Source organism: Peromyscus leucopus, chromosome X (genome assembly GCF_004664715.2).
Source record: "Peromyscus leucopus breed LL Stock chromosome X, UCI_PerLeu_2.1, whole genome shotgun sequence".
Lineage (NCBI taxonomy): Eukaryota > Metazoa > Chordata > Mammalia > Rodentia > Cricetidae > Peromyscus > Peromyscus leucopus.
Window position 1 is genome coordinate 134,844,276 of NC_051083.1, and position 24,511 is coordinate 134,868,786.

Genomic DNA, 24,511 nt, shown 5'->3' on the forward strand with positions numbered 1-24,511 from the left:
ATTTAGAAATTGTTATTGGTCATAGTCAATCTCTTTCTAAATAAAAAAGGGATATTGTAGATATGATATGATAAAGAATAACAACTGTTTAAAATGTTTTACATTGCTGTAGATTTTAGTTAATTAATATTTAATTTTGTTATGCTGTATATGTATTTCTACTCTCATTTAAGGTATGTTTATGTAACTCATTTAAATTGTTAACAGATAATTAAGAAATACAGATTAATAATTAGTCATCTGTGATAATCAAACTTATAGTCATGTTAGTTAAGTTTTCTAGGTATACATAGATATATTTCAATTAGGTAGGTGATCTTCAAACACTTCAAAAACCTACAGAATGTAGCATTTAAAATGTTTTAAAAACTTAGACTTTCTGGACAGTGGGACACATCTGCTCCTGGCAGCACTGATTTACTTCAAAGAGGAGGATGGGCATCAATGACACTCTATATGGAGTTTATCTTCTTCTTGGCACAAAATGGCCATTTGGGCAAGAGACTGTTCCTGCCTGGACTGCCTGACAAAATGTTGTATCAACTGGACATGTACGACCCATGGAAAAATGACTACTGAATTTGCCAAAACAAGGCAAAATGGTCCTTCAGGTTCCTGCTTCACAGAGTAGACTGACAGATATTCTATAGGACACAAAGAAAACAACTGAGAGACTCTAGGCCTGTAAGGTGAAGAAGAATGCCACAATGGTGCAGAGGAACTTTGGATGACTGTCCAGGCAGCTGGCTATTTTTATCATAACTGATTTTTTGGAAGTTGCTTGTTTGCAATTCCTGTTTTACTAGGTAATATTGTTTCTGTCTTGGGTCTCTGAGGAAGTTGAAGGTTAGACAGTTGTAGTTACAGTTTTTCTTGTTAACAATTTCAGAAAAGAAACTCACTAAGAGGTGTAAAGTATATAAATTTGAAAGACATCATAAAATAATTTTCTGTTGGTAATACAAGATAGGGTAGAAAGTGAATTAAGTACATTTTGGACTCACCAAAATAGGATAAATAATGGAATATTTTTGCTGAATTTGTCAAATGCAAATGGACTAAACATTGTTGATGTATTTATTGCTTGTATATATTGTATATAGTTATTGTACTTATTGTATATTTTTTTCTTTTTTTTTTCCAGTTCAGAACAGGTTTGTTTATTTCAATTCAACAATCACTGTTGTTTCTGAAGTGAAGGGGTCAGGGAACATTCTACCTATGATTCTTGCCTAATAAGCAAATCTATTATTTATAAGGCAGAAAAGCACACATCCTTTACACACACTTAGGCAGGACAGAAAGCAAAAGGCATCAGATAAGCTTCCACACAGACATCACTTGAACAGTAAGGCGTCAAAGAGAGTCTCTTGTGGCGATAGTCACCTCTCTCTGACCAGGCCTGCACTCAGCTCACATAGTGAACAACAGATCGGATGCCCTTGACTTTTGGTTTTTCTGACCTGTGGAATGTGTTGTCATTTTATGTTATACATGGCACAAAGATGCCTGGTTAGTTTAGATATAAGTTACTGCACCTTTACTGTTTTTCTCTAGAGTTACATCTATGTATGTCGTGGGAACGTAGCCTTCTTCGCCATTCTGTCTCCGGGCTCTTGTCCATCCATCACCTTTGTCCTTCTCAATAATGTACAGAACTTCACCTTCTTTCATTGCCAGAGTACCTTCATTATGCCCATCAAAGGGGTAGATAGCTTTGCAGTGTCCAATAGCAGGCAAGGGGTCATCATCTTCGAACTCATCATCAAATTCGCTGTGGTGGCCATGCTGTTGTGGTGGCCCACGGACTTCTTGGTTTGCATCATCGGTGTAACTTCCCTCAGGACTCTCTCTCCCCTGTGTCACAAGATGATTGATGTCACTACTGTGTCTTCGGTCTCCTCTCCCACCTGTTTTGCCTTCAACTTCAGAGAGCCATGCCTCATTCTTGTGGATTTCCATCCGTAAGCGGTCAATGTTATTCATGGTCTCTGCTAATTTAGGCTGCAAACTTCCTGGATCCCCCATTTGTGGATTTTTCTCATATACATCCTTCATTTTGTTGAGTGCTTCTTTTTGGTCCAACTCTTTCTGCAGCCCTAGGTTAAGCTCATCGATGCGCTGCTGTAATTTCTTACGCCTCTGCTCTGGTGGCAAATGACTGAAATCTTCTAGTGCTGGGCCCTTTGGCTTCTTCCCAAAGAGCCACAGTTTGCCCTTGGCCTTCCCTACTGTGGACTTGGCATCCATCTTGCCACCCTCCTGTTTGGATGCACTGATGGTCCCATCAGAAATGGTTCTGTAAATATGCTGACTGTAATCTTCAAATGGAAAGTCTCCTGGAGGTTCAAAGCCAGATTTGAAGGAGTCTACTACCATTTGAGAATCTCTTCTTTCATCAACTGATTTTGCTGCAAGAATCATCCCTTCCAAACACTTTGAGATGATAGGAATAACTTTGCGTTCTGAGTCTGCAAATCCTCTGTAACATTCACTGAGTTTAATTGTCCTTCGTTCATCCATTTCTTGTAGTTGCTTGTAAATCTGAGGGATTACCACATAAAAATGTTTGTGCTGTTCGCCATTAAAATTCTGCAGCTGTGCAGCATATTCATTTTTATTCTCATCAGCCATATGTGTACGAAGGTTCAACTGCTGTTTGGCCTTCTCAACATCTGCCTTGGTTGCATTAGTGTCATTATCCAGTCTTTCATAACTCTGTTGTGCTTTCTCTGCTTCTTTACATTCTCTTTCAAATTTCTTCTTACTATTATCCATCTGTTTCCAACACATGTCAAGGTACTGTTGAGCTTTTCGTCCTTCTTGGAGATGCATTTTTCTTTCAGTTTTCAGATCATGGGCATATCTCATTAATTCACCATATACTCTGTGTGCCATTTCTTCTGCAACTACCTCTCGCTGTCCTGCGTAGTCGTTTAACTCATTAAGGATGTTAAAAAAGGCGATACATGAAGTAAACCTTGGCTCTTCATCTTTGGATGAGTGTTTGGGACAGTATTTCTTAACCAGATTTCCACAGCTCGGTGCCCCAGCTCATGGTGGAACCGGAGGCGACTTGGCGCCGGCAGGCTGGGTTCCCGCTGCTCCGCCTGCCCCGACTTTTCCCTCCGCGGGCTCGGGCCGCCAAGTCCCTGCCTTCTCGAAAGTTGGCGCCAACCACCGGGTTCCCCAGTGAGTGAGGGAGAGGCACGACTGGAGCGAGCCGCCGCCGCCGCCGCCGCCGCCGCCGCCGCCACCGCCGCGTCCCCGCCTCCCGGCAGCCGGGAGGGAGGGGGCTGGGGCCTAGGGGAGGCGGGACGGCGGGGCTGTATATTTTTTTCTTATATTAGTTTTATTTTTTATTTTAGACAAAAAAGGGTAAATGTGGTGATGTATTGTGTCCCCCAATAAAACTTGCCTGGAGATCAGAGGAAAAAGCCAGCCACTATACAGTAGTTGGGCAATGGTAGCATGTGCATTTAATCCTATCACTTGGGAGGCAGGGATCCATCTGGATCTCTGTGAGTTCAAGGCCACACTGGGAACAGAGTCAGGCATGGTGGCAAATGCCTTTAATCCCAGCACTAACAATAGAGGTCTGGAGGTCCATAACTTCCAAAAAATGAGTTATGATAAAAATAGCCAGCTGCCTGGACAGACAGACAGGAAGTGACAGAGCTGGCAGGAAGAGGAAGTGATGTAGCTGGACAGAGAACCAATGAGAGAACAGAACAGAAAGGCATATAGGAGTGGATATACAGGAAGTAGGTTTCTTTGGAAACTGAGGTGTTGGTGAGGTGAGGTTAGCTTGTAGCTTCTCCTTTTCCCCTGATCTCTCAGGGTTTCATCCCTATATCTGGCTCTGTGATTTTTATTTAATAAGACCACTTAGCAATTCGTCTACACTCTCTTTCTCTCTTTCTCTCTTTCTCTCTTTCTTTCTTTCTCTCTTTCTTTCTTTCTTTCTTTCTTTCTTTCTTTCTTTCTTTCTTTCTTTGTGTGCATGTGTGTGTGTGTCACAGCTTGTGAATGGAAACTTGGTTCTCCTTTCACCATGTCAGTTCTTGAGACTGAACTCCCATTGTCAAGCTTGGTGGCAATCATTTGATTCTTTCCTAATTTATTTTGTTTCTAGTAAGATTTGTTTTTCCCTACCTCTTGAACATATGTATGTCTTTGCTTCTCCTTTATGTGTATTATTCCTTTAAATATTTCCTGCAATGCCAGCTTAGTGATTTTTCAATGGGTTTTAGCATCTATTTTGGTTGAAGATTTTAAACAGATTAGCCCATGCCCTTGTGGCCTTTAATGTTTCTGCTAAAATGCCTATTTTTTCTGATGGTTTGCTTTTGAAAGTGATTTGGTGCTGTGGATATCGCTCTGTATAAATAAATGCTGATTGGCCAGTGGCCAGGCAGGAAGTATAGGCAGGACAAGCAGAGAAGAGAATTCTGGGAAGTGGAAGGCTGAGGAGGGAGACACTGCCAGCCGCCGCCATGACAAGCATCATGTAAAGATACTCGTAAGCCACTATCCATGTGGTAAGGTATAGATTTATAGAAATGGATTAATTTAAGATGTAAGAACTGGATAGCTAGAAGCCTGAGCCACTAAGCCAAACAGTTTAAACAATATAAGTCTCTGTGTTTACTCGGTTGGGTCAAAGTGGCTGTGGGACTGGAGGGTGAGAGAGATTTGTCCTGACTGTGGACCAGGCAGGACTGGAGAAAACTCCAGCTACAATTTGGCATTTCTGTCTTAGCACTTTAATGACAATGGGTCATAGAAAGGTACTTTTCTGGCCATGTCCATTTGGGGTTCTAAAATGCACTCTGTATTTTTTCTATTTTCCCCTAGCTTTTGGAGACTTTCTGCTACAATTTCATTGAATAGGTTTTCAGTGCCTTCCATTCACAGTTTGATTTCTCCTCTACAGCACAGATTCACAAATTTAGTCTCCAAATTATATCCTAGAAGTATTAAACATCATTGCCACAATTGTTTCATTTTTGATTTCTGTTATGTGAATGTTCTAATTCCTCAACATTGTCTTTAGTTCATATTCTTTCTTTCTCCAGGTGTCTATTGTTGGCTATATCCATTGGGATTTTTCCCACTTAATTTATTCAGTTTTTTTATAATGAAGATTTCAGATTTTTTTTCTATAATCTCTCTTTGCTGAATATTTTGTCTGAGTTGTTGAGTTTCCCACATAAGTCCTGAACTGGCTGACTTCGTTATTTTATTCATTAGTTTATTTGTATTCTTTTTGACTCCATTGATTTTTGTTTCAAATGATACTTTTGAATTGCTTGTCTGACATTTCAATTATCATGATATCTTTGGATTTAGTTGTAAACTTTTGTAGAAAAAATGTTTTTCATATTTCTTGCTTCTAAGTTATGATTTATACAGAAGCAATATCAGAACAAGTCAGATAGAGAAATACAATTTTTAAAGATGAATGTTCTAAAGTAATGTAAGATAATATAGATGTAACAATCTTATTAAATAAGAAACACAGAGCCAAATGCAGAGTTAAAAGCCCAAGAGATCAGAGTAGCAGCTAAGAGCTAAGACTTAAAACTGCCTTCTTACCATTCGCTCCCGCTGTCGTCCTTCCCCTCAGAAAGAGACCTACTTCCTGTGTATCTGTCCTTTTATTGACTTTCTGTTCTGCCTTCTCATTGGTTGTAAACCCAACCACATGATCTCCTCATCACTGCCTGTCTATACAGACCTCCAGGTCTTCTATGGTTGGTATTGAGATTAAAGGCATGTGTCTCCAATGCTGGCTGTATCCTTGAACACACAGAGATCTGCCTAGCTCTGCCTCCCAAGTGCTGGGATTAAAGGTGTGCACCACCACCACCACCACCACCACCACCACCACCACCACCACCCGGCTTCTGCTATGGGTTGCTATTAGCTCTGACCCCCAGGCAACTTTATTTATTAACATACAAATAAAATCACATTTCAGTACAATTAAAATATCACCATAGATAACTTATAAAGGTAAAGATTAAAAAAGATAAATGCAATTATTGGTTTTTTGCAGCATTCTTATCCTGCGAGGAAACATCGTGAAACACAACAGAATCCACTAACAAGAGTTTTATTAAGATAAGGGAGAGGGACAGATGTGCACAGACCTGTGGAAAGACATTGAGTAAAGTGGGGCCGGGAATAATGGTGCCGGCTTATAAAGGCTGGGCTGCGCCTGTGTACACAGGGCCATGTGGCTATTCCATACATGCACATAGATCACATGGTTGTGCTGCATGCTTTACACAACCATGCAAAGCCCCCGGGTCCTGGTCATGTGAGATGTTTTGACCTGGAAATGACTAGGTAGTTGTGACTAGGTCCCACAGGGCATGCATGACCATGCCCAACCGTGGGGATGTGTTGTGAATCCATATCATCGTGGACTCTTTTTTTTTTTTTTTTTTTTAAAGGCGCATGAATGGGTATGGGGTGTCTTTTCTCTCAAAGACTGCTTCCAGCTGACTGGTGGACGTCGGTTGGCTCTTGGGGCAATAGGGAGGGTAGCTTCTGAAATCCTGGGATGATGATGGGCCTTCTTTTGTCCCTTGTTCTGCAGCTGTCCATCCTTCATGGTGTGGCTGGGAACCTTTTGTCTGACAAGATACTGGTGACATAGAAAAAGCTTAGAGAGAAAAGAATCATTATTATTTTATTTTGTGGAGTTGACATTTATCTGAGGTAGATCCAGCCTGTCCAGATGGAGACATGTTAAGAAGTGGCTGTGAGAGAATTAGTGATTATTATGGTGTTTTAGTACTCTGCTTATTTTTTTTTTTTACCTGAGACAAGCTTTATTAGAGGTAGTTTATTTAAGACACCTGTTCCCTTCATTAGTTTAGCATTCAGGAAACACAGGTGATCAGGTGTTGAGTATTTAACAATGATAGACTCTTATATTACACTTTTTTCTTACCTCCTGAATATTTTTGATGGTTCTTTTGCCTCCAGCTCTGTGTGGCCCTGGTTGGGAAAGGAAGGGGTGATACCTTATTCCTTTGGAATTGGTGACAAGGCAGTGGATCCGGTGTCCTCTGGAACTTGAGAGAACAAGGCCCTGTTTGTGTCACTGTATATGAAGAGAGATTTTTCTGGGATGGAAGTGAGTTAAAAGGTTTTAGATGAGACAGGTGGACCCAGTGAGGAAAGCCCGTGAGTTTAGCAGCTGTAGGAGTCATAAGAATTACTTTGAAGGGTCCCTGCCACTTAGGGGAAAGGGGTGAAAGGTGCTGGCCTGGAGGGGAAAGAAGAACCTGATCCCCAATGTGGATTGGAGGTGGGCAAGGACTGTCACATGGGTGAGGTAAGGAATGGTCTGGGTAGTTCCACAGGATAGACCTTAGGTGACATAAAAGAGGAGTTAACAGGCTATCTGGAACAGTTGGAGGCTTGGAAAAAAGACCTGGTGTTACAACCGTCTGTGGTGGTATTGTGTTCTCCAAAATATTGTGTACTCTAATAAATTTATCTGGGGTCAGAGAACAGACAGACACTGGATACAAAGGCTAGAAAATGGTGGCACTCACACCTTTAATCCTAGCATTCCAGAGATAGAAATCCCTCTGGATCTCTGTGAGTTCAAGGCCACACTGGAAATAGCCAAGCATGGTGACATGCCTTTAATCCCAGAAAGCCAGCCTTTAATCCCAGGGAGTGGTGGTAGAAAGCAAAAAGATATATAAGGCGTGAGGACCAGAAACTAGAGGCTTTTGGCTGGTTGAGCATTTGGCTTGTTAAGCATTCAGGCTTTTGAGCAGCAATTCAGCTGAAAGCCATTGGGATGAGGACTCAGAAGCCTCCAGTCTGAGGAGAAAAGACCAGATGAGGATCCGGTGAGGTGAGATAGCTGTGGCTTGTCCTGTCTCTCTGATCTACCAGCATGGACCCCAATAACTCGGCTCGGGTTTGATTTTATTAATAAGAACTTTTAAGATTCCTGCTACATCTGGCGCCCAACGTTCGTGTTACGAATTCATGAAAAAAGCTGTTTGCCTGTGGCCTTGTGAGCCCCAGCTCAGGCCCAAGCTACACTCAGGCGGTTGTGGTGGTGCACACCGGTAGGAATTGCTGAAGGAGACAGAGGCAGGAGGATCCCGAGTTTGAGGCCGGCCTAGGAGGCTTGGGAGAAGCTTTGGCCTGGACTGAGCCACAAACAGTGGTGGGACCATGGAAGCAGTGGCTACTGCTCCACGTTGCCAGCTCCTTCTCATCGTGTTGGTGACTTCGGTGATGCTGCTACCTGGGACGAAGGGTTTATTGCTGCTGGTTCAGAGAAGAATTGCCAGGACCATCGTGTTACAAGAAAGCATCGGCAAAGGTCAGTTTGGAAAAGTTTGGCAAGAAAAATGGTGGGGAGAAATTGCTGTGAAGATTTCCTATACTAGGGTAGAATGTTCATGGTTCCAAGAGAGAGACATTTATCAGACTGTGATTGCTCCAAACCACAGAGGAGGCAAAAAAAAAAAGTCTGAAGGAAACCATGACCACGCCTAACAGTGACTTTGAAATCTTCAAAAAGATGACAGGATCCTACAACGATGATTCCACATGGACTATGATAAAGCCATTAAGCCGATTAACACCATGGAAAAATCGACTTTGGACTACAAACTGGTCAGGACAATTTCGAGAGGACTAGCTGAGATGATACAGCCTGACAGACTACTTGAACAAGGACTTGAAACAAGCCCTGAACTTTCCTATTATGCAGAGACTGGACAAACGATACAGGACTTGATGATTAACCCCAAAATTTTCTTTTCAAGATTCCCTAAAGATATCTTCACCCTAGAAAGCAAAAAGAAAAAGAGAATATAGATATGAGATAGATCATCGAATCTACTCTGAGAAAAAAGATAAAGAAATAATAGGATAAATAGGTGGATCACTGAATCTACACTGAAGAAAAAGGGGAAGATATAAAAATGACAAAAGGTAGACTACTGAATCTATGATGAAAAGAAAAAAGAGAAAATATGGATATGATAAGATAAAAAGGGAGATTATGGAATCTACTTTTAAAAAGGAACTACTTGTTTTAAATAAGATAAGTAATGAAAAATTTTTGGTCTGAGTTTATCAGATGTTACTGGACTGGACATTGTTAATATATATAATGGAGTTTTTTGTCTGGATCTGTCAAATGTTAATGGACTAGACATTGTTAATGTAATCTTGACTGTATATTGCATATACTTATTGAAGATAGTTTTTCTTGTATTAGTTATAAGCTTTTTTAATTTTAGACAAAAAGAGAGGAGATGTGGTGGTATTGTGTTCTCCAAAATATTGTGTACTCTAATAAATTTATCTGGGGTCAGAGAACAGACAGACACTGGATACAAAGGCTAGAAAATGGTGGCACTCACACCTTTAATCCTAGCATTCCAGAGATAGAAATCCCTCTGGATCTCTGTGAGTTCAAGGCCACACTGGAAATAGCCAAGCATGGTGACATGCCTTTAATCCCAGAAAGCCAGCCTTTAATCCCAGGGAGTGGTGGTAGAAAGCAAAAAGATATATAAGGCGTGAGGACCAGAAACTAGAGGCTTTTGGCTGGTTGAGCATTTGGCTTGTTAAGCATTCAGGCTTTTGAGCAGCAATTCAGCTGAGAGCCATTGGGATGAGGACACAGAAGCCTCCAGTCTGAGGAGAAAAGACCAGATGAGGATCCGGTGAGGTGAGATAGCTGTGGCTTGTCCTGTCTCTCTGATCTACCAGCATGGACCCCAATAACTCAGCTCGGGTTTGATTTTATTAATAAGAACTTTTAAGATTCCTGCTACAACCGTCCTTCCATACATTAGTTCAAATGGAGAAATTGAAAGAGGCTTTTTAGGAAAAGCCCTGAACCTGAGAAGAGCTAGAGGCAATAATCTTACCCAGTCAAGTTGAAGTTCCTGTGACATCTTAGTAAGAATAGTTTTTAGCCGGGCGGTGGTGGCGCACGCCTTTAATCCCAGCACTCGGGAGGCAGAGCCAGGCGGATCTCTGTGAGTTCGAGGCCAGCCTGGGCTACCAAGTGAGTTCCAGGAAAGGCACAAAGCTACACAGAGAAACCCTGTCTCAAAAAACCAAAAAAAAAAAAATAGTTTTTGAAGACTGGTTAGTACGCTCCACCTTTCCTGAAGATTGAGGACGATATGGGATATGAAAATGCCAAGGAATGTTAAGAGCCTTAGCTAATGTCTGGGAAACCTGGGAGGTGAACTCTGGGCCATTGTCAGACTGAAAAGAAGCAGGAACCCAAACTGAAGAATAATTTCTTGGAGAAGGATGTCTGCAACTGTCTGAGCCTGCTTATTAGAAACAGGGTATGCCTCCACTCAATTTGAAAATGAGTCCACCATCATGAGGAGATATTTAACTTTCCTGACAGTGGGCATATGGGTAAAATTGAGCTACCAATCAGTCCCTGGATGGGACCCTCTAGCCTGGTGGGTGAGAAAAGGCTGACTTCTGTACTTGGTATTGGGGTCTGTTTTTCTCAGATCTCACAAGAGGCAGTAATAATTCTTAAGAACTCTAAGTCCTCAGAGGTGGGCTGCAGGTGGGCTTTTACAGATTGAGACAGAGTAAGATTATTAGGATGAAACAGCTGGTGTAGATGGGAAAGAATTTGCCTAGTGTCTGGAGTTCCTGTGAGGGTGTAGGCTGTACTGTATGGATTCCCTGTGGTGGGTGAGATGAGACTTGGCCCTGGAGGACTGTTGTCCTGGCTGCCTTGTCAGCCCAGTTGTTTCCCTTAGAGACGATAGAGCTATTGGTCTGATGAGATTGGCAGTGGACAATTCCTATAGCCTTGGGGAGGTGGGAAGCCTCCATTATGGCCATTATTTGGACTGAGTTAGATATGGATCCCTCTTTTGCTGTGAGAAGACCACACTCCCTCCACGTAGCAGCATGGGACAGGAGGATATAAAAAGCATATTTGGAGTCTGTGTAAACATTTAGGGATTGTCCCTGTACCAATTGGAAGGCACAATTGTGAGAGCTATCAGCTCAGCCTGTTGGTTAGTGGTGTGTGTGGGTAATGCCTGTGCCTCTATTATCTCAGTATCTGACACTATGGCATAACCTGCTTTATGGGTCCCCTTCATGTAAAAATGAGCTGCCATCTGTGTACCAGGTATAAGTAGTCTGAGGCAGTGTGCCCACCTGTATGAGTGAAGGATGAGGTAACAGTTCCTCTAAGGTTTCAGTGCAGGAATGAGGAGAATAGTCAGCATTAGGTTGAGGAAGGAGGCTTGAAATATTAAGAGGTGGACAAGTCTGGAAAGTAAGTGTGGCATCCTCTAGTAATGCCACCTGAAGAGAAAGAACCTGGGAAGGAGGTAAAGTTTGTAAGCCTTTATAAGTTAAAAGATGGGACAGATTATGGTGAGAGAAGACAGTAATGGATGACCCAAAGCTGAGCTTCTTTGATTCCCAAATAAGGAGCTCTGCAGCTGCCAAGGCACAGATGCAAGGTGCCCAGCCCTGACTGGCAAAGTCTAGCTTCTTTGACAGATAGGCTACAGATGCAAAGGAGGGTCCCAGCTGATGCCCTAGAGTTCCGAGGGCAAATACCTCCTTCTCTACTACATAGAGGGAGAAGGGACGGGTTCTGGAAGATGAAGTGCTGAGGCCTGAAGAAGAGCCTGTTGGAGCTTCTGGAAAGGTTTAGTGACAGGATGGAGGAGGGGCTCATGCGGCGAGCCCTGAGCTGCCTCATATAAGGGGCGAGCAAGGAGAGAGAAAGACGGAACCCAAGACCGTAGAAAGCCAGCTATTCCCAGGAAAGACAGGATCTCCTGTTTAGTGGAAGGGACTGTGAGGGACTGGATTAGACGTTTTCTGTCTATAGTAATAGCCTTGTGAGTTGGAGTAATGGATAGACCTAAATATGTGACCTGGGAAGTTGACAGCTGAACTTTAGAAGGAGATACCCTGTAACCCTGGCTGGATAAGAAATTTAGGAGAGCAGAGGTGTTAGTCTGGCTAACCTGTAAAGATGGGCTACAGAGTAAAATATCATCTACATACTATATTAGCTTAGAACCAGGGAGATACAGAGAAAGCAGGTCAGAGTCCAGAGCCTGACCAAATAGGTGTGGACTGTCTCTGAATCCCTGTGGCAGAACAGTCCAGGTCAGCTGTGTGGACTGGTGAGTGTCAGGGTCGGTCCAGGTGAAAGCAAAGATATTTTGAGACTGAGGACTGAGAGGAATAGGAAAGAAGGCGTCTTTGAGATCTAGAACTGAGAAGTGAGAGGTTCTTGAAGGGATAGTGGATAGGAGAGTGTAAGGGTTAGGCACTACAGGATGGAGGGGGACCACTGCAGAGTTAATGAGCCAGAGGTTTTGAACCAGGCGGTAGGTTCCATTAGACATTTTAACTGCAAGTATGGGGGTGTTAAAAGGTGAAGAGGTTAGGTGGAGCAGCTTTTTCCTGAGAAGGTCAGAAATGATAGGCTTAAGTCCTCTTAGGCTCTGGAGTGAGAGAGGGTACTGAGCATGGGTGATATATCTGGAAGGATCTTGTAGCTGGATAATTATAGGGTGATGATGCCTAGCAATAGAAGGGTTTTGTGTATCCCAGACTTTTTGGTCTACCTGAGAGGCTGGCAAGGGAAAAGAACTGTTACAGTCTGTAGAGTGAGTGGCTAGGAGAAGGAGGAGGGGAGCTGCTGGCACATCTGAGATGAGGTGAATGTGTGGAGCGAAAGAAATGGATGATCCTACCTTAGCTAGAAGATCCCTTCCCATTAGAGGTACAGGGCAGCTTGGCACCACTAAGAATGTGTGTGTGAAAGGGATGCCTCTGAAAATGCAATTAAGTGGCGGTGTCTGATGAGGTAGGTAAGGCTGTCCCCCAAGCCCAACAATAGGGAGATGAGCAGGAGAGGTGGGCTCTCAAAACTCTCTCAGGACAGAGTAGGTAGCTCCGGTGTCCAAAGGGAAGGAGATGGGGTGCCCATTTACTTTAATTATTACCCTTGGTTCCCTGTGTGAGATGGGAGTGGCCAGGGCAGGAACTGGGCAGCGTCAGTCCTTGCTGTAGGCCAAGCCTAGAAAGTCAGCCAGAGGGTGGTATTCATCTGATGTTCCTATCTATGTTGCTTGAGACATTAGGACAGTCAGTTGACCAGTGACCTTTTTGGCAACATTCTGGATAAGGCTCTATCGGTGCCCTTCGTGGGGTGGTGGAGCAAGCCCGGGCCCTATGGCCTTCTTTCCTGCACTTGAAACAGGAACCAAATGGCTTTTGGGGAGCCAGTTGGATAGTGTTTTCCAGCATCTGGCTGTTCCTTTTTTGGGCCTTCTAATCTCTCCCATGGTACACCTTAAATGCTACTGCTAGCACATCTGCCTGTGGGGTCAGAGGTCCATTCTCTAAGCATTTAAGTTTCACCCTTATGTTGGGGAAGCTCTGTGAGACAAAGTGGGTCATTAGCATCTGCCTGCCCTCAGGGCTCTCAGGGTCTAACCTAGTGAACTGAAGTAGAGCCTTGGTGAGCCGCTCCAAGAAGTGAGACAATTTTTGTCCTTGTCTTGAATTATCATTTTTAGTTTTTCATAGTTTACTGGTTTTAGGGCAGCCCTATGGAGGCCTGTCAGGAGACAGGTAATAAACCTATCTCTGGCTAGAGAGCCACCCTGGGTGTTATAGTCCCAGTGTGGTTCTTGGTCAGGAACCGCCTCAGCTCCTGGGGGGTGTGAAAGGTTAGTCTGATGAATTTCGTTTGCATGAGTCCTAGCCTGTTCCTATACCTGCCCACACTCCTCAAGAAGTAAATTATTAGAAAGTATCATGTGTATATCATGAAAGGTGAGACTATAAGATTGAGTTATATATTGAAACTGTTTAATAAAGGAAGCAGAATTAGAAGTATAAGAACCCAGCTTAGTTTCTATCTGAGAGAGTTCTGTGAGAGAGAATGGAACATGGACCTTAATCAGTCCATCCACACCAGCCACCTCTCACAAAGAGAGAACAGTGGAAGGGTTTGGGTGGCTGGAATCAGGCATTTTAGCAGTTCGAGAGTGGGTAGTAGGAGGAGTAAAGGTCGGAGCCAGGGCAGGGCTTTGGAAATGACCATTGCTGAGGAAGAAACAGCTTTAGAAGAAGAGGAATCCAGAAGGGGAGCTGAAGGAACAGATGCCCTAGGAGTAGGGGTGGGAGCAGAAGCTTGGATATGTGGAGGTTCATTAGCAGGATCTAGAGCCAAAGATTCTGGAGTCAGAGAATCCTCCAGTTTAGGCATAGCTAGGAGCATATGAGCAGGAGAGAAGGAATCCAGAAGAGATGGTTTAGCACTGAGAAAGAAGAAAGCTATGATATAGGGCAACTCTTTCCATTTGCCTGTTCACTTGCAGAAATTAGATAAGTCCCATAAAATATCGGGATCTAAGGAGCCTCACGGCGGCCATTTTTTTGTTATTTTCTAAAGCATATTTGGGCCAGCTCTTAGTACAGAGACTGATAAGCTTAGGAATCTTTAAGTAAGGCATTAAGCCGAGAGGTTTTAAAGCCTTAAGAAGACAGCCTAGGGGAGAGGAAGGACTGATGGGGTTGGAAGTCTTATTTCCCATGTCTGCAGCATAGAGGCAGAAAATAAAAAAATAAAATAAAAAAACAAATGTGATCTGGAGCCAAGGCCCAAGGCATCCCCAAGACCAAAGGACAGATCTTCACCAGGCACAGGCTGGCAGATGGCTCATCAACCGAAAAGCAGGGGCCCCGCTGTTTAGAAAAAGGATTCCCTTGGAATCCAGAACAGTGTCTACTGCTTCATCAAGCCAGAAAAAAACATGTTACCCTCACCCAGCCTCAGGAGGCACCTGACGGCAGTGGTCCAACCATGAGGAATATCTTAAACTGTAGATGTGGGATATGCTAAATGCTCAACTGTCATTCCCACAAATTCAGGAAACCATTTACACTGGCTAAAAAGTGGGGGACTCACCAATCGAAGCAGCGGTGTTGCATGCAGAATCCTGCGGCCAGGCAAATGGACAGTGGTCTGTTGCAGATGGAGCAGAGTCCCCGGTTTCCAGGCTTCCAGGTGCAAGGCGCCTGGAAGCGACCAATTGTTATAGCACCAGATGTTGGTTTTTGCTCGAGGAAATGTCACGAAACACGACAGAATCCACTAACAAGAGTTTTATTAAGATAAGGGAGAGGGACAGATGTGCACAGGCCTGTGGAAAGACACGTGAGTAAAGTGGGGCCAGGAATCATGATGCTGGCTTATAAAGGCTGGGTTGCGCCTGTGCACACAGGCCCATGTGGCTATTCCACACATGCACGTAGATCACATGGTTGTGCTGCACACTTTACGCAACCACGCAAAGCCACGGGGTCCTGGTCACACTAGACGTTTTGACCCGGAAATGACTAGGCAGAAGTTACTAGGTCCCACCAGGCATGCACAACCATACCTAACCATGGGGGCATGTTGTGAATCCATATCAGCAATAATAATAAAATAATGAAGTAAAGGAAGAATCATGAAAAGGAATAAAGAAAAAACTAAGGTTGAATAAAAGAAAAAGAAGAAAATGCAAAGAATGTGAGGAAAAAGTTTAATCCACTAAAGTTTTCTGTTACAAAATATTAGAAGAAATCACATAAGTGAAATAAACATAAGCCAAAGATTAAATTAAAAACATGAATGTCATAAATAAAGATAATTCTTGAAATATAGTAGAAACATCTTTAAAAGAAAACAAATAGAGAACAAAGAATGGAGAAATTTGTCTACTGTTGGAATCGATGAGGTCTTGAGGGCAAAGCGAATCATATTTTGAGCCTATTGTAATTCTTCTCTGTTCACACTGTGCAGATGACTGATGCTTAGAGGTGGACAGCTGATCTCTTGAAGGAAATGATGTCAGTATTAGGGCTTCCATTCATTTTATGTGCTTCTTTTCTTTTCATACTAGGATCGCTGTTGGCCATAAGGAGCTTTATGGCTTAGGCTCTAGAAAGATTTCTACTTGCTCCAAGCCTCTTCTAGTTTGTGCTGCCAGGGGTAACAAACCTCCAAGCCATTGGCTGTGCCCCAGTGTATCAGTGAACCAAAGCAAAGAGAGCACCTAGTTCTGCATTGGGAGAATGAGACTCCAGGAAACCCTAGACTCCATGGCAAGTCTTATTGCTTTCAGATCTTGCCAAACATTGAAGCAGCTCAGGAAAATGAGGAAGCTCTAGAAATTTCACAAAGGATCCCTGACCAACCTGCAATATCTGAAATCAATTCTTTTAGTCTCTATAGAAAGCCACAGAGGTAAGGGCACTGGTTATCATGGCTTCCACAGCCTGAGCTCCCTGCTGTTTTAACATCTCAGTGCACCAGGGTCTGTCTCACTAGCCCCAGACATTATGCAAGGTAACCACAGGTTCCCTGACTTGCAATCCTTTCTTATTTATAGATCCTCCTAGAGCTCAGTCTCAATGACTTCTTGGGGCAGACTGGAGAAGAAATCTATTTTTTTTTTTACCCTCTTGTCTCAGGAATGTGATAGCCAGAGGATTTTGAAAAAGAACCTATTTGAGACTGACTCTTCTCTGACTCAGACTTGCATTTTTCTGTTACTGGAGATTACCTCTTTGTGACTTTAGCTTCTATAGAGAAATGGAAAGCAAAGTCATTGAGGAAAAGAAACTAAATAGTTGAGATAAGAATCAAACCACTGTGCAGAGAATTTATGACTGAAAGGACAGTTAAAATAGTGAACTGAGACCTCAGTGGAGGTACACGCCTATAATCCCAGGACTGGGGAGGCAGAAGCAAGCAGATCCTTATGAGTTCTAGGTCAACCTAGTCTACAAAGGATAGCTAGGACAACCTTGTTTCAAAAAACCAAAGAAAAGAAAAATAAAGAAAAGTGAATCCTAAAGAATTAAAAATTTCCCCAGAAATCCCACATTAGGAAAGATAAGGTGCCAAAGGAGGACTTCAAATAGTTTATCTCACAGATCTATCAACTTTTACATATCTCCTGGCCTTTGTTTGATCTTTTTCTATGAAATTGTAACATGGTTACAAGGAATGCAGAAAGAATCTAAGAATACATCTGTCCCTACTTCTGAATAAACTGTAATGAAATATATTTCCCTTTACCCAGTTTATGTTTTCTAATTTCTTTTGAAATACAGGAAAACTGAGGTACTGAGTTTATGAACCTAAGTAGCTAGTAACAAAAGTATCAGAATAGTGAAAGAGCGCACTTGTTAAAAAAAAAAAAAAAAAAAAAAAAAAAAACCTCCTGGAGACAGAATTGCTGAGTCAAAGTGTATGTACACTTTTAACTTTCTTAGGTATTAAGAAATTGCCCTCTGAAATTATATTAATTCACATGCCCACATGTGACAATGTATCCTCCTGAAAGCCTTTGCCACTACCTTATGCTACCAAATATTCTCATCTCCCTCAATCAGATCATTGAAAATGTATCTTAGTGCAGTTTTAATTTGCATTTTTCTTATTCAAATTAAACTGAACATCTTTTCTTAGGCTGAATGACCAAGGACTGCAGATAAAACTAGATCCTACCAGGGAACTAGGACTTGGTAGAGTAGACAGGCAATTTCTTATACTCTTCTATCTCAATTCATTCAGCCAGTTTTATTTATTGAGTAACTATTGTGAATAATGCACTGATCTGTTGGGCAAAGGGTCTAGTAGTGAAAAAAAAATCATGTCAAAGTCTAAACTGTGGAACATAGTTCTGCATCACAGAGATCCAGAAAATAAGAGGTCTCAACTTTGAGGTCTCATATAAGAGAGCTAAAGGATAAGGACTGGAACCAAGAGCAGGGTTAAAATTCATTTTAGAAATCAGAAGATAGAAACCCTTATACTCTACTAGGTGAAGTATAAACTTTTGCAGCCACTTCATAAGAATCTAAAAATAGAACTGCCATATGACCCATATCTATATCGCTCCTGGATACATACTTAGGGATTCTAAGTCAACATATCACAGAGACACTATACAAAGAGGACTATAATTTAGCACAATACAGACATTCTTGCAATCTCTGTTTATTGCAGTACTATTTTTAATATTCAAGTTACTGGACCATCCTAGATTGATCCTAGATTCATCAAAATGAATAAAGAAAATAGGGTACATGTACACAACAGAATTTTATTCTACCATAAGGAACAGAATTATTTTGTTTAGGAAAATGGGTGGAACTGGAGGCCACCATATTAAGCAAAATGAGTTGTGTAGTGTAAATTCTAATTGGTCTTAATAATCAAAACCTAGAGTCAGATATAAGGGTAAATACTGAAAGATCAGAGAGACAAAGGAGCAAGCCATGGCCACTTCTTACCTCCACAGCTTCTCAACCTAAAAGGGGGAAGCTCCTGTCTCCACCCACCTTATATTCCTCTCTCTACCTAGCTATACCACTTCCTATTTCTTCTTCCCTAGTGCTGGGATTAGTGTGTGCCTCCAAAATACTGGGATCAAAGGCATGAGATCCCAAATGCTGGGATTAAAGGTGTGTGCCACCATGGCCTGGCCTCTATGGTTAACTAGTGGCTAGTTCTACCCTCTGACCTCCAGGCAAGCTTTATTTGTTAGAGCACAAACAAAATATCACCACAGAGTTGGACTTAAAAACAAATGTCAGAGGTTATCTCTCATATCCCTGTCTCTGACTCTGTCCTCTGTCTCTGTCTCTCTCTGTCTCTCTCTGTCTCTCTGTCTCTGTCTCTCTCTCTCTCTCTCTCTCTCACACACACACACACACACACAAAGCATGAAAATAAATGGAACAATTATTTAGAAAGCATAAGGGTATATGAAGAGACATCACTTAAGAGAAGTAGCTGCTATTGCAAAGGACAAAGTAGCATCCACATGGTAGCTCACAACCATCTGTAACTCTAGTTTCAAGGGATTTGATGTCCTCTTCTGGTCTCTGTGTTCAGTGCATACTTGTGGTGCACAGACATACATGCAGGCAAAACACCCATGCCCATAAAATTAAAAATAAATATTTTTTAAAAAATAAAAATTTAAAAAAAATAAAAATTAAAAGAAAGAAAGAAAGAAGAAAAACAGGGCTAACAGGAGACGGGGGAGGACAAGACAGGTTACATGATAATATTTATGAACCCAAATGTCATTATGAAAACCTATCATCACTTTGTGCAATAAATATATGCATATAATCTTTAAAGATGTATACTGAGAAGCAATACCTGTGAAGGCCAAAGAGAGAATGAGACAAAATGAATAGTGATTGACTCAGACTATCTTGTAAATAAAACAATCATGGAAAGAAAGTACAGAAGAAGCAAGATTTGGAAAAGTGAGCTTCAAAGGAAAGTAGAAAGCTTAGCAAACCCACCAAGAAACACTGAAGCCAAGACTATCTGGAGAAACAATGCCAAGAAAGCAGTGGCAACTCTATGTCTATCTTTTAACCCTTGATGCTAGTATACATGTCTCAATCATTGGTAAAAGGATACTTAAAAAGTGCATTGCCTCCCATCAACACCAAAGCAGATTCCAAGGTTGCTAATCTAGAAGATAATAGCTCACATCACTCACTTCTGGTGAATAGCAAGTTCATTCTTGAAAAAAAAATCTCCAAGGAATGAACTCCCAAGTCTGCTAGATCTAGGGAATCAGCTCTCAATGTTTTAGTCAAATATGAAGAAAGTATTGGAAAGCAGAACTGAATAGAAGAGCCCTGGGTAAGTGCTCATGTTAGAGAATAAACTTTAGGGCCAGGAAGATGGCTCAACTGGTAAAAGCACTAGCTGTGTAAACCTGATGACCCATGCTCAGTCCCCAGAACCTACATCAGAATCTGGATACAGTGGCATGCATCTATAGTCTCAGTACTTCTACTGTAAGCGATGAGAGGCAAGAGATGGGAGAATTGCCCAGAAGTTCACAGACTAGATAATCTTGAGTACACAGTGCAGCAGAAACAAGAGAGACCACATTAGAACTATGAACTATGATGTGGGAGCCTGTTTTCAGGTTCCTTGTGGCTTTACCCAGCATGTCCACATAGAGGATGATCAGCACCATGGGCCTGAGTGCAGGTGTCTGAGATGGTCTGCACTTGGCTGTGCTGGGGGGAGGTCTTTTGTTCCATCCCTTGGCGTTTCTATAAATACCTTGGGGCAGAGACAGTCAGGGCTCTTTGAAATAGGTTCCAGGCCCTCTCAAGTCTATCCTTTATTTTCTGTTTATCTCCACAATTTAAATCCTTCTATCTAATAGTTCCTGCTGCTTGCATTCAAGAAAGCTATGGGGAACTGTGGGGTTTGTGGGTAAATGCCCCACACTATGAAAAACATGTCAATCTTTTAACTCTTGGTGTTAGCCAGAATAGTTTATAAAATTGGGTCTAAGAAACTGTGCCATATGTTTTTTAATTAAAATTCTCATTGAGATAAATATACATTGGCCCTAGTAGTTGCAAGAATTAATATGTGGTTTCTGTGTACAACTTTACCCAGTTTTCCAAAAATTATAACATTTTGCAAAATTATAGCATAAGATCACAAGGAAAATACCAATATTAGTATAATCCATTCAGTTTATTGAGATTCTCATTTGTTGGAGGAAGGGAGGTAGTAATATCACAATGCCATGATAATCAATATACTAAACCTGAATTTCTCCATCACCATAGAGATCTATTATTTTGCCAGTTTATAAAGTTACCCACTCATCTACCATACTTCTATTCTCCCTAACTTACCTTGGCAACCACAAATTTTGTTTTTCACCTCAAAATTTATCATTTTAAACTGTTATTTGTAATGAATCATACATTATATAGTCATTTCAGATTGACTTTTTCACTCAGCATTAAGCTTTTGATATCCATCTTACTTGTTTCATGTAGTAGTAATAACAGACAAGATGGGATAGAAGCCCAGAGGTGAAACTATTGATCTATGCTACAGTTGGTTGCTTAGACTCTTTTAATTGCTAAACTATTTTATATAGTAGCTGTGCCATTTTACTTCCCTCCAACATGAGATTGACACAGTTTCTCTATGCATCCTCACCAGTATTTGATGTTACTATTTTTTAGAGCATTTTGGCAGGTGTGTAACATTTTGTCATGGCTTTGATTTATCATTTGTCTAATTGTGAATGCAGTTAAATATCTTTTCATGTGGCCATTTGGGGTTTGAACTGTCATCTCATTGGATTTCTGTTAATAATTAGCCAAGTTGGTTTTAAACAGAATGTGAGTCAACTAAACAATGACATTCTAAAAGAAGGAGAGAGCAAATGTTGTGAGGCTGAAGTTTTAAATGCACATTGTTTATTTGATGATCTTGCCCCAACTTCCCTTTAGTTATCATGCCATGTTCCATTTCCAACTGACTAACATGGCAAGTAATGATACCCACTGACTTCTGTACATATTCTATCCTTTATCCAGCGTGCTTCCTCACTCTCATTATTCTATCTGCTTATTTCTCCATCTCCAAATGTCCACAGTCTAAGCATTACCAAGTGTGGGCCCTGGCCCCCCACTGTGAGTGGCTGCCACCTTGCTTGCTGACCTTGACCAGATGTCCTCCCTATGCAGATTCCCTGCCGGTTTCCTTCTCACCTAACGATCACCGATCACCAGAGGTTCTTTGTTCCTGTATCCTGCCTTTGGTGTAAACAGCTTAGATGCAAGAACATAGAACATTTGGTAGCGGTAGCGAGCCCTCCGGGGATCCTCCATTGTGCTGTAAGCCTGTATTTAAGGTTTCCTCCCTCTTTCAATAAACGGTATTGGGCATTCAGCTGTGGCGAATGACTCGCTATCTCTTGTCTCTTATTTTTTAATCCACAGCCCCTAGCTCGGACATGGTGAATGGGTACCGCAACAACCAAGTTTCATAACAGAAGTTACCTTCTCTAGTAAACTCCCCTTGATTGTAGCACCTGGAAAATTTTTGGTTATACTTAGCTTTGACTTTAAGTAAATCACCCAAGTTCCCTTTGTCTTAGTTTTTTTTTTAATTTTATTTTATAATACCATTCAGTTCTACATATCAGCCACGGGTTCCCCTATTCTCCCCCCTCCCCTTACCCCCAGCCTACCCCCCAGCTGGAGCAGGCCCTTTGAATAGGTGAGGCAGTTGATTGGCTTGATCAGTTTGGGAGGCAACTAGGCAGTGGGACCAAGTCCTATGCTCATTGCATGAATTGGCTGTTTGAAACCTGGAGCTTGTGCAGGGACACTTGGCTCAGTCTGGGAGGAAGGGAGTGGATCTGTCTTAGTTCTTAATATCAGTACCTACCACACATGCACTTTCTGAGGACAAGTTAACATATATAAAGCATTTATAAAAGGGACTAGCACATAGTTAGAATTAAAGCATTAGCCATTATTACTTTACATTTACTCAACCTGTAATCTTTTTTAAAAGTCCGGATTCCTTCTTAAAAGTCATCCATATTTTTTTCTTTCTGCTTTCTCTTTTTCTTACTTTTTCTGATTATCCATCTTTTGATTGGTGTCCTTAATAAAGCTTTTTGTTGCAGGCCTCCTATTAACCTTTACACTAAAACCTTTATGATAGACCTCTTTGCAAAGCTGACCCTCACTGGGGTGATAGAAGCCTGTAGCTACATATTAACAATTGCCCTTTATCCTTTCCTGCACTTTATTCATTTTTTTTCCTTTCCAGAGAAGGGGAAATGTTGCAAGAAAGGAGTGCTGCTATACAAGCAAACCTCTCTTTCAGCAGTGTGGTAAATGAGCTAATCAGTGCCACTCTGGGCGAGCTCCAACATTATCACTTTCTTGGGAGTTTGCTGAGGATAAACTGAAATAACAAATGGTATTTACTTCAACTTTTGGGAAACTAAACAAAATAGATTATGCATCATGTCATTTTTTTTTTAATAAGCCATCTCTACTCATGGTTGAAAATGTATAGCTTTTAAATAAATCCAATCAGCAAACAAGGCATTTTCAGTTCTTCATGTTGTCAGTCTCTACTGACAGGAACTGCAGTGTCAACTAAACACTGGAGAGGCCTGCAGGCCACTGACTTCAAGCTTCCCCTGACAGTTGAAAGCTGAACTCTACTGTGACCTCTGAAAGCCTTTCACACACACTCACCCATCCCTACCCACCAGTAAGCAGCTTCTCAGCCAAATTGTGTATTTATCCACAACAGCTTTGAACAGAATTGCATGCTGGATGCTGTGCTGCAAATTTTACTGGTAATGAGTTAATTTACACAGATAGCTGTCATTTCTTCTCCACCTTATCAGCCTCTCAGCTGGAAAAGGCAGAAAGCCTTGACAGGAATTCATGGGCCCCAAAGTGGGAGAGACCCTGTCTGAACAAGATCTTGATCCTGAGTCCCACCCTCCAGGCTCAAAGCAGATACAATCTCACCCACCAATTGTGAACTTTAGCCCTGGACTTTTAACTTCTTGCCACTGCTTGGATTCCACAAAGAGGGGAAAGGAGGTCGATCAATTTGCTAGCTGGAGGAAAGGATTGTGTAGGTATTTAATTGTAAGTACTTCAAGTACATTTTAAACCCAAGGAAATCCACCTTTGCAATTGCGTGTCTTGGCTTTTCAACCCAGGAGGCCTCAGATGTGTGCTAAAGCATCTTGTGAAAGTGCTAATATTAGGGGATGCATCACCTCAGATTAAGATGCTGCTAAATAAGGCACCCTCAAGCAAGAAAGGAGGAACCCTCCTTGCTTTGAAACCCTCTGACTTATACAACTCTGAAGGATAGGTAGAATCAGAGACTTAGGATCCATAGAGCTGATGAGACTCTGTATTGAGAATCACATGAGCCATTATATGTGATATGTTATATGTGATCATAACATGGTAGCATCAAATAGAACTCATTCTATTAGCATTTGGACATCAGTGCCTTAATCTAGAAGGACCCAAATTTTGCTAAATATTCTAATCAGTGGGTATCATTACTTGTCACGTTAGTGAGTTGAAAATGGAATACCCAAGGAGTATTTTCTAATCTCCATACAGCTCCACATACCAATTATATGTGAAGCTGGTGTTAGGAGCTGAATCAACTCTCCACATAAAATTCCATCTTCTGCAACTGCTCACTTGTTCTATCCATACTAGTTCCAAATGATTTTGGACTTAATAGGGAAATGGGGACTAGGTGCAACCACATAATGTCTTTATGACAAAGATTGTGAGACACTGATTTATAAACTCACCTACTATTATCAGCACAGGACCCCTAGCTGCCAACTTCCTACTAACTGTTCCATACCCTAGCCAATCAAAACCGCACTTGATCCTTCATCTCCCACTTCAGCTGCAAGTCTACGACCATCCTGCTCTCATTACTATAATACACTGGATTATGCATCCAATTGTCCACTTATTTTCTGACTGCCAACACAAGTATTGCTAAATACCATTTTCACCACAAAAGCTATCCCAATCCACTCTCCATGATCTCTTCAATTCTAAAAGC

The 24,511-nt window shown here is 41.7% G+C and overlaps 1 protein-coding gene across 1 annotated transcript; it reads right to left on the bottom strand.

Annotated features, from left to right (window-relative positions):
- Positions 1-1,145: 1,145 nt before the first annotated feature.
- LOC114688172 (formin-binding protein 1-like) lies at positions 1,146-24,367 on the bottom strand. The gene is made up of 4 exons (XM_028862798.2): positions 24,326-24,367; positions 14,996-15,147; positions 3,179-3,303; positions 1,146-3,053 (listed from the first exon to the last, which is right to left on the bottom strand). The coding sequence occupies exons 1-4, from the start codon at positions 24,365-24,367 to the stop codon at positions 1,519-1,521; spliced, it is 1,854 nt and encodes a 617-aa protein (XP_028718631.1). The 3' UTR covers positions 1,146-1,518.
- Positions 24,368-24,511: the final 144 nt, after the last annotated feature.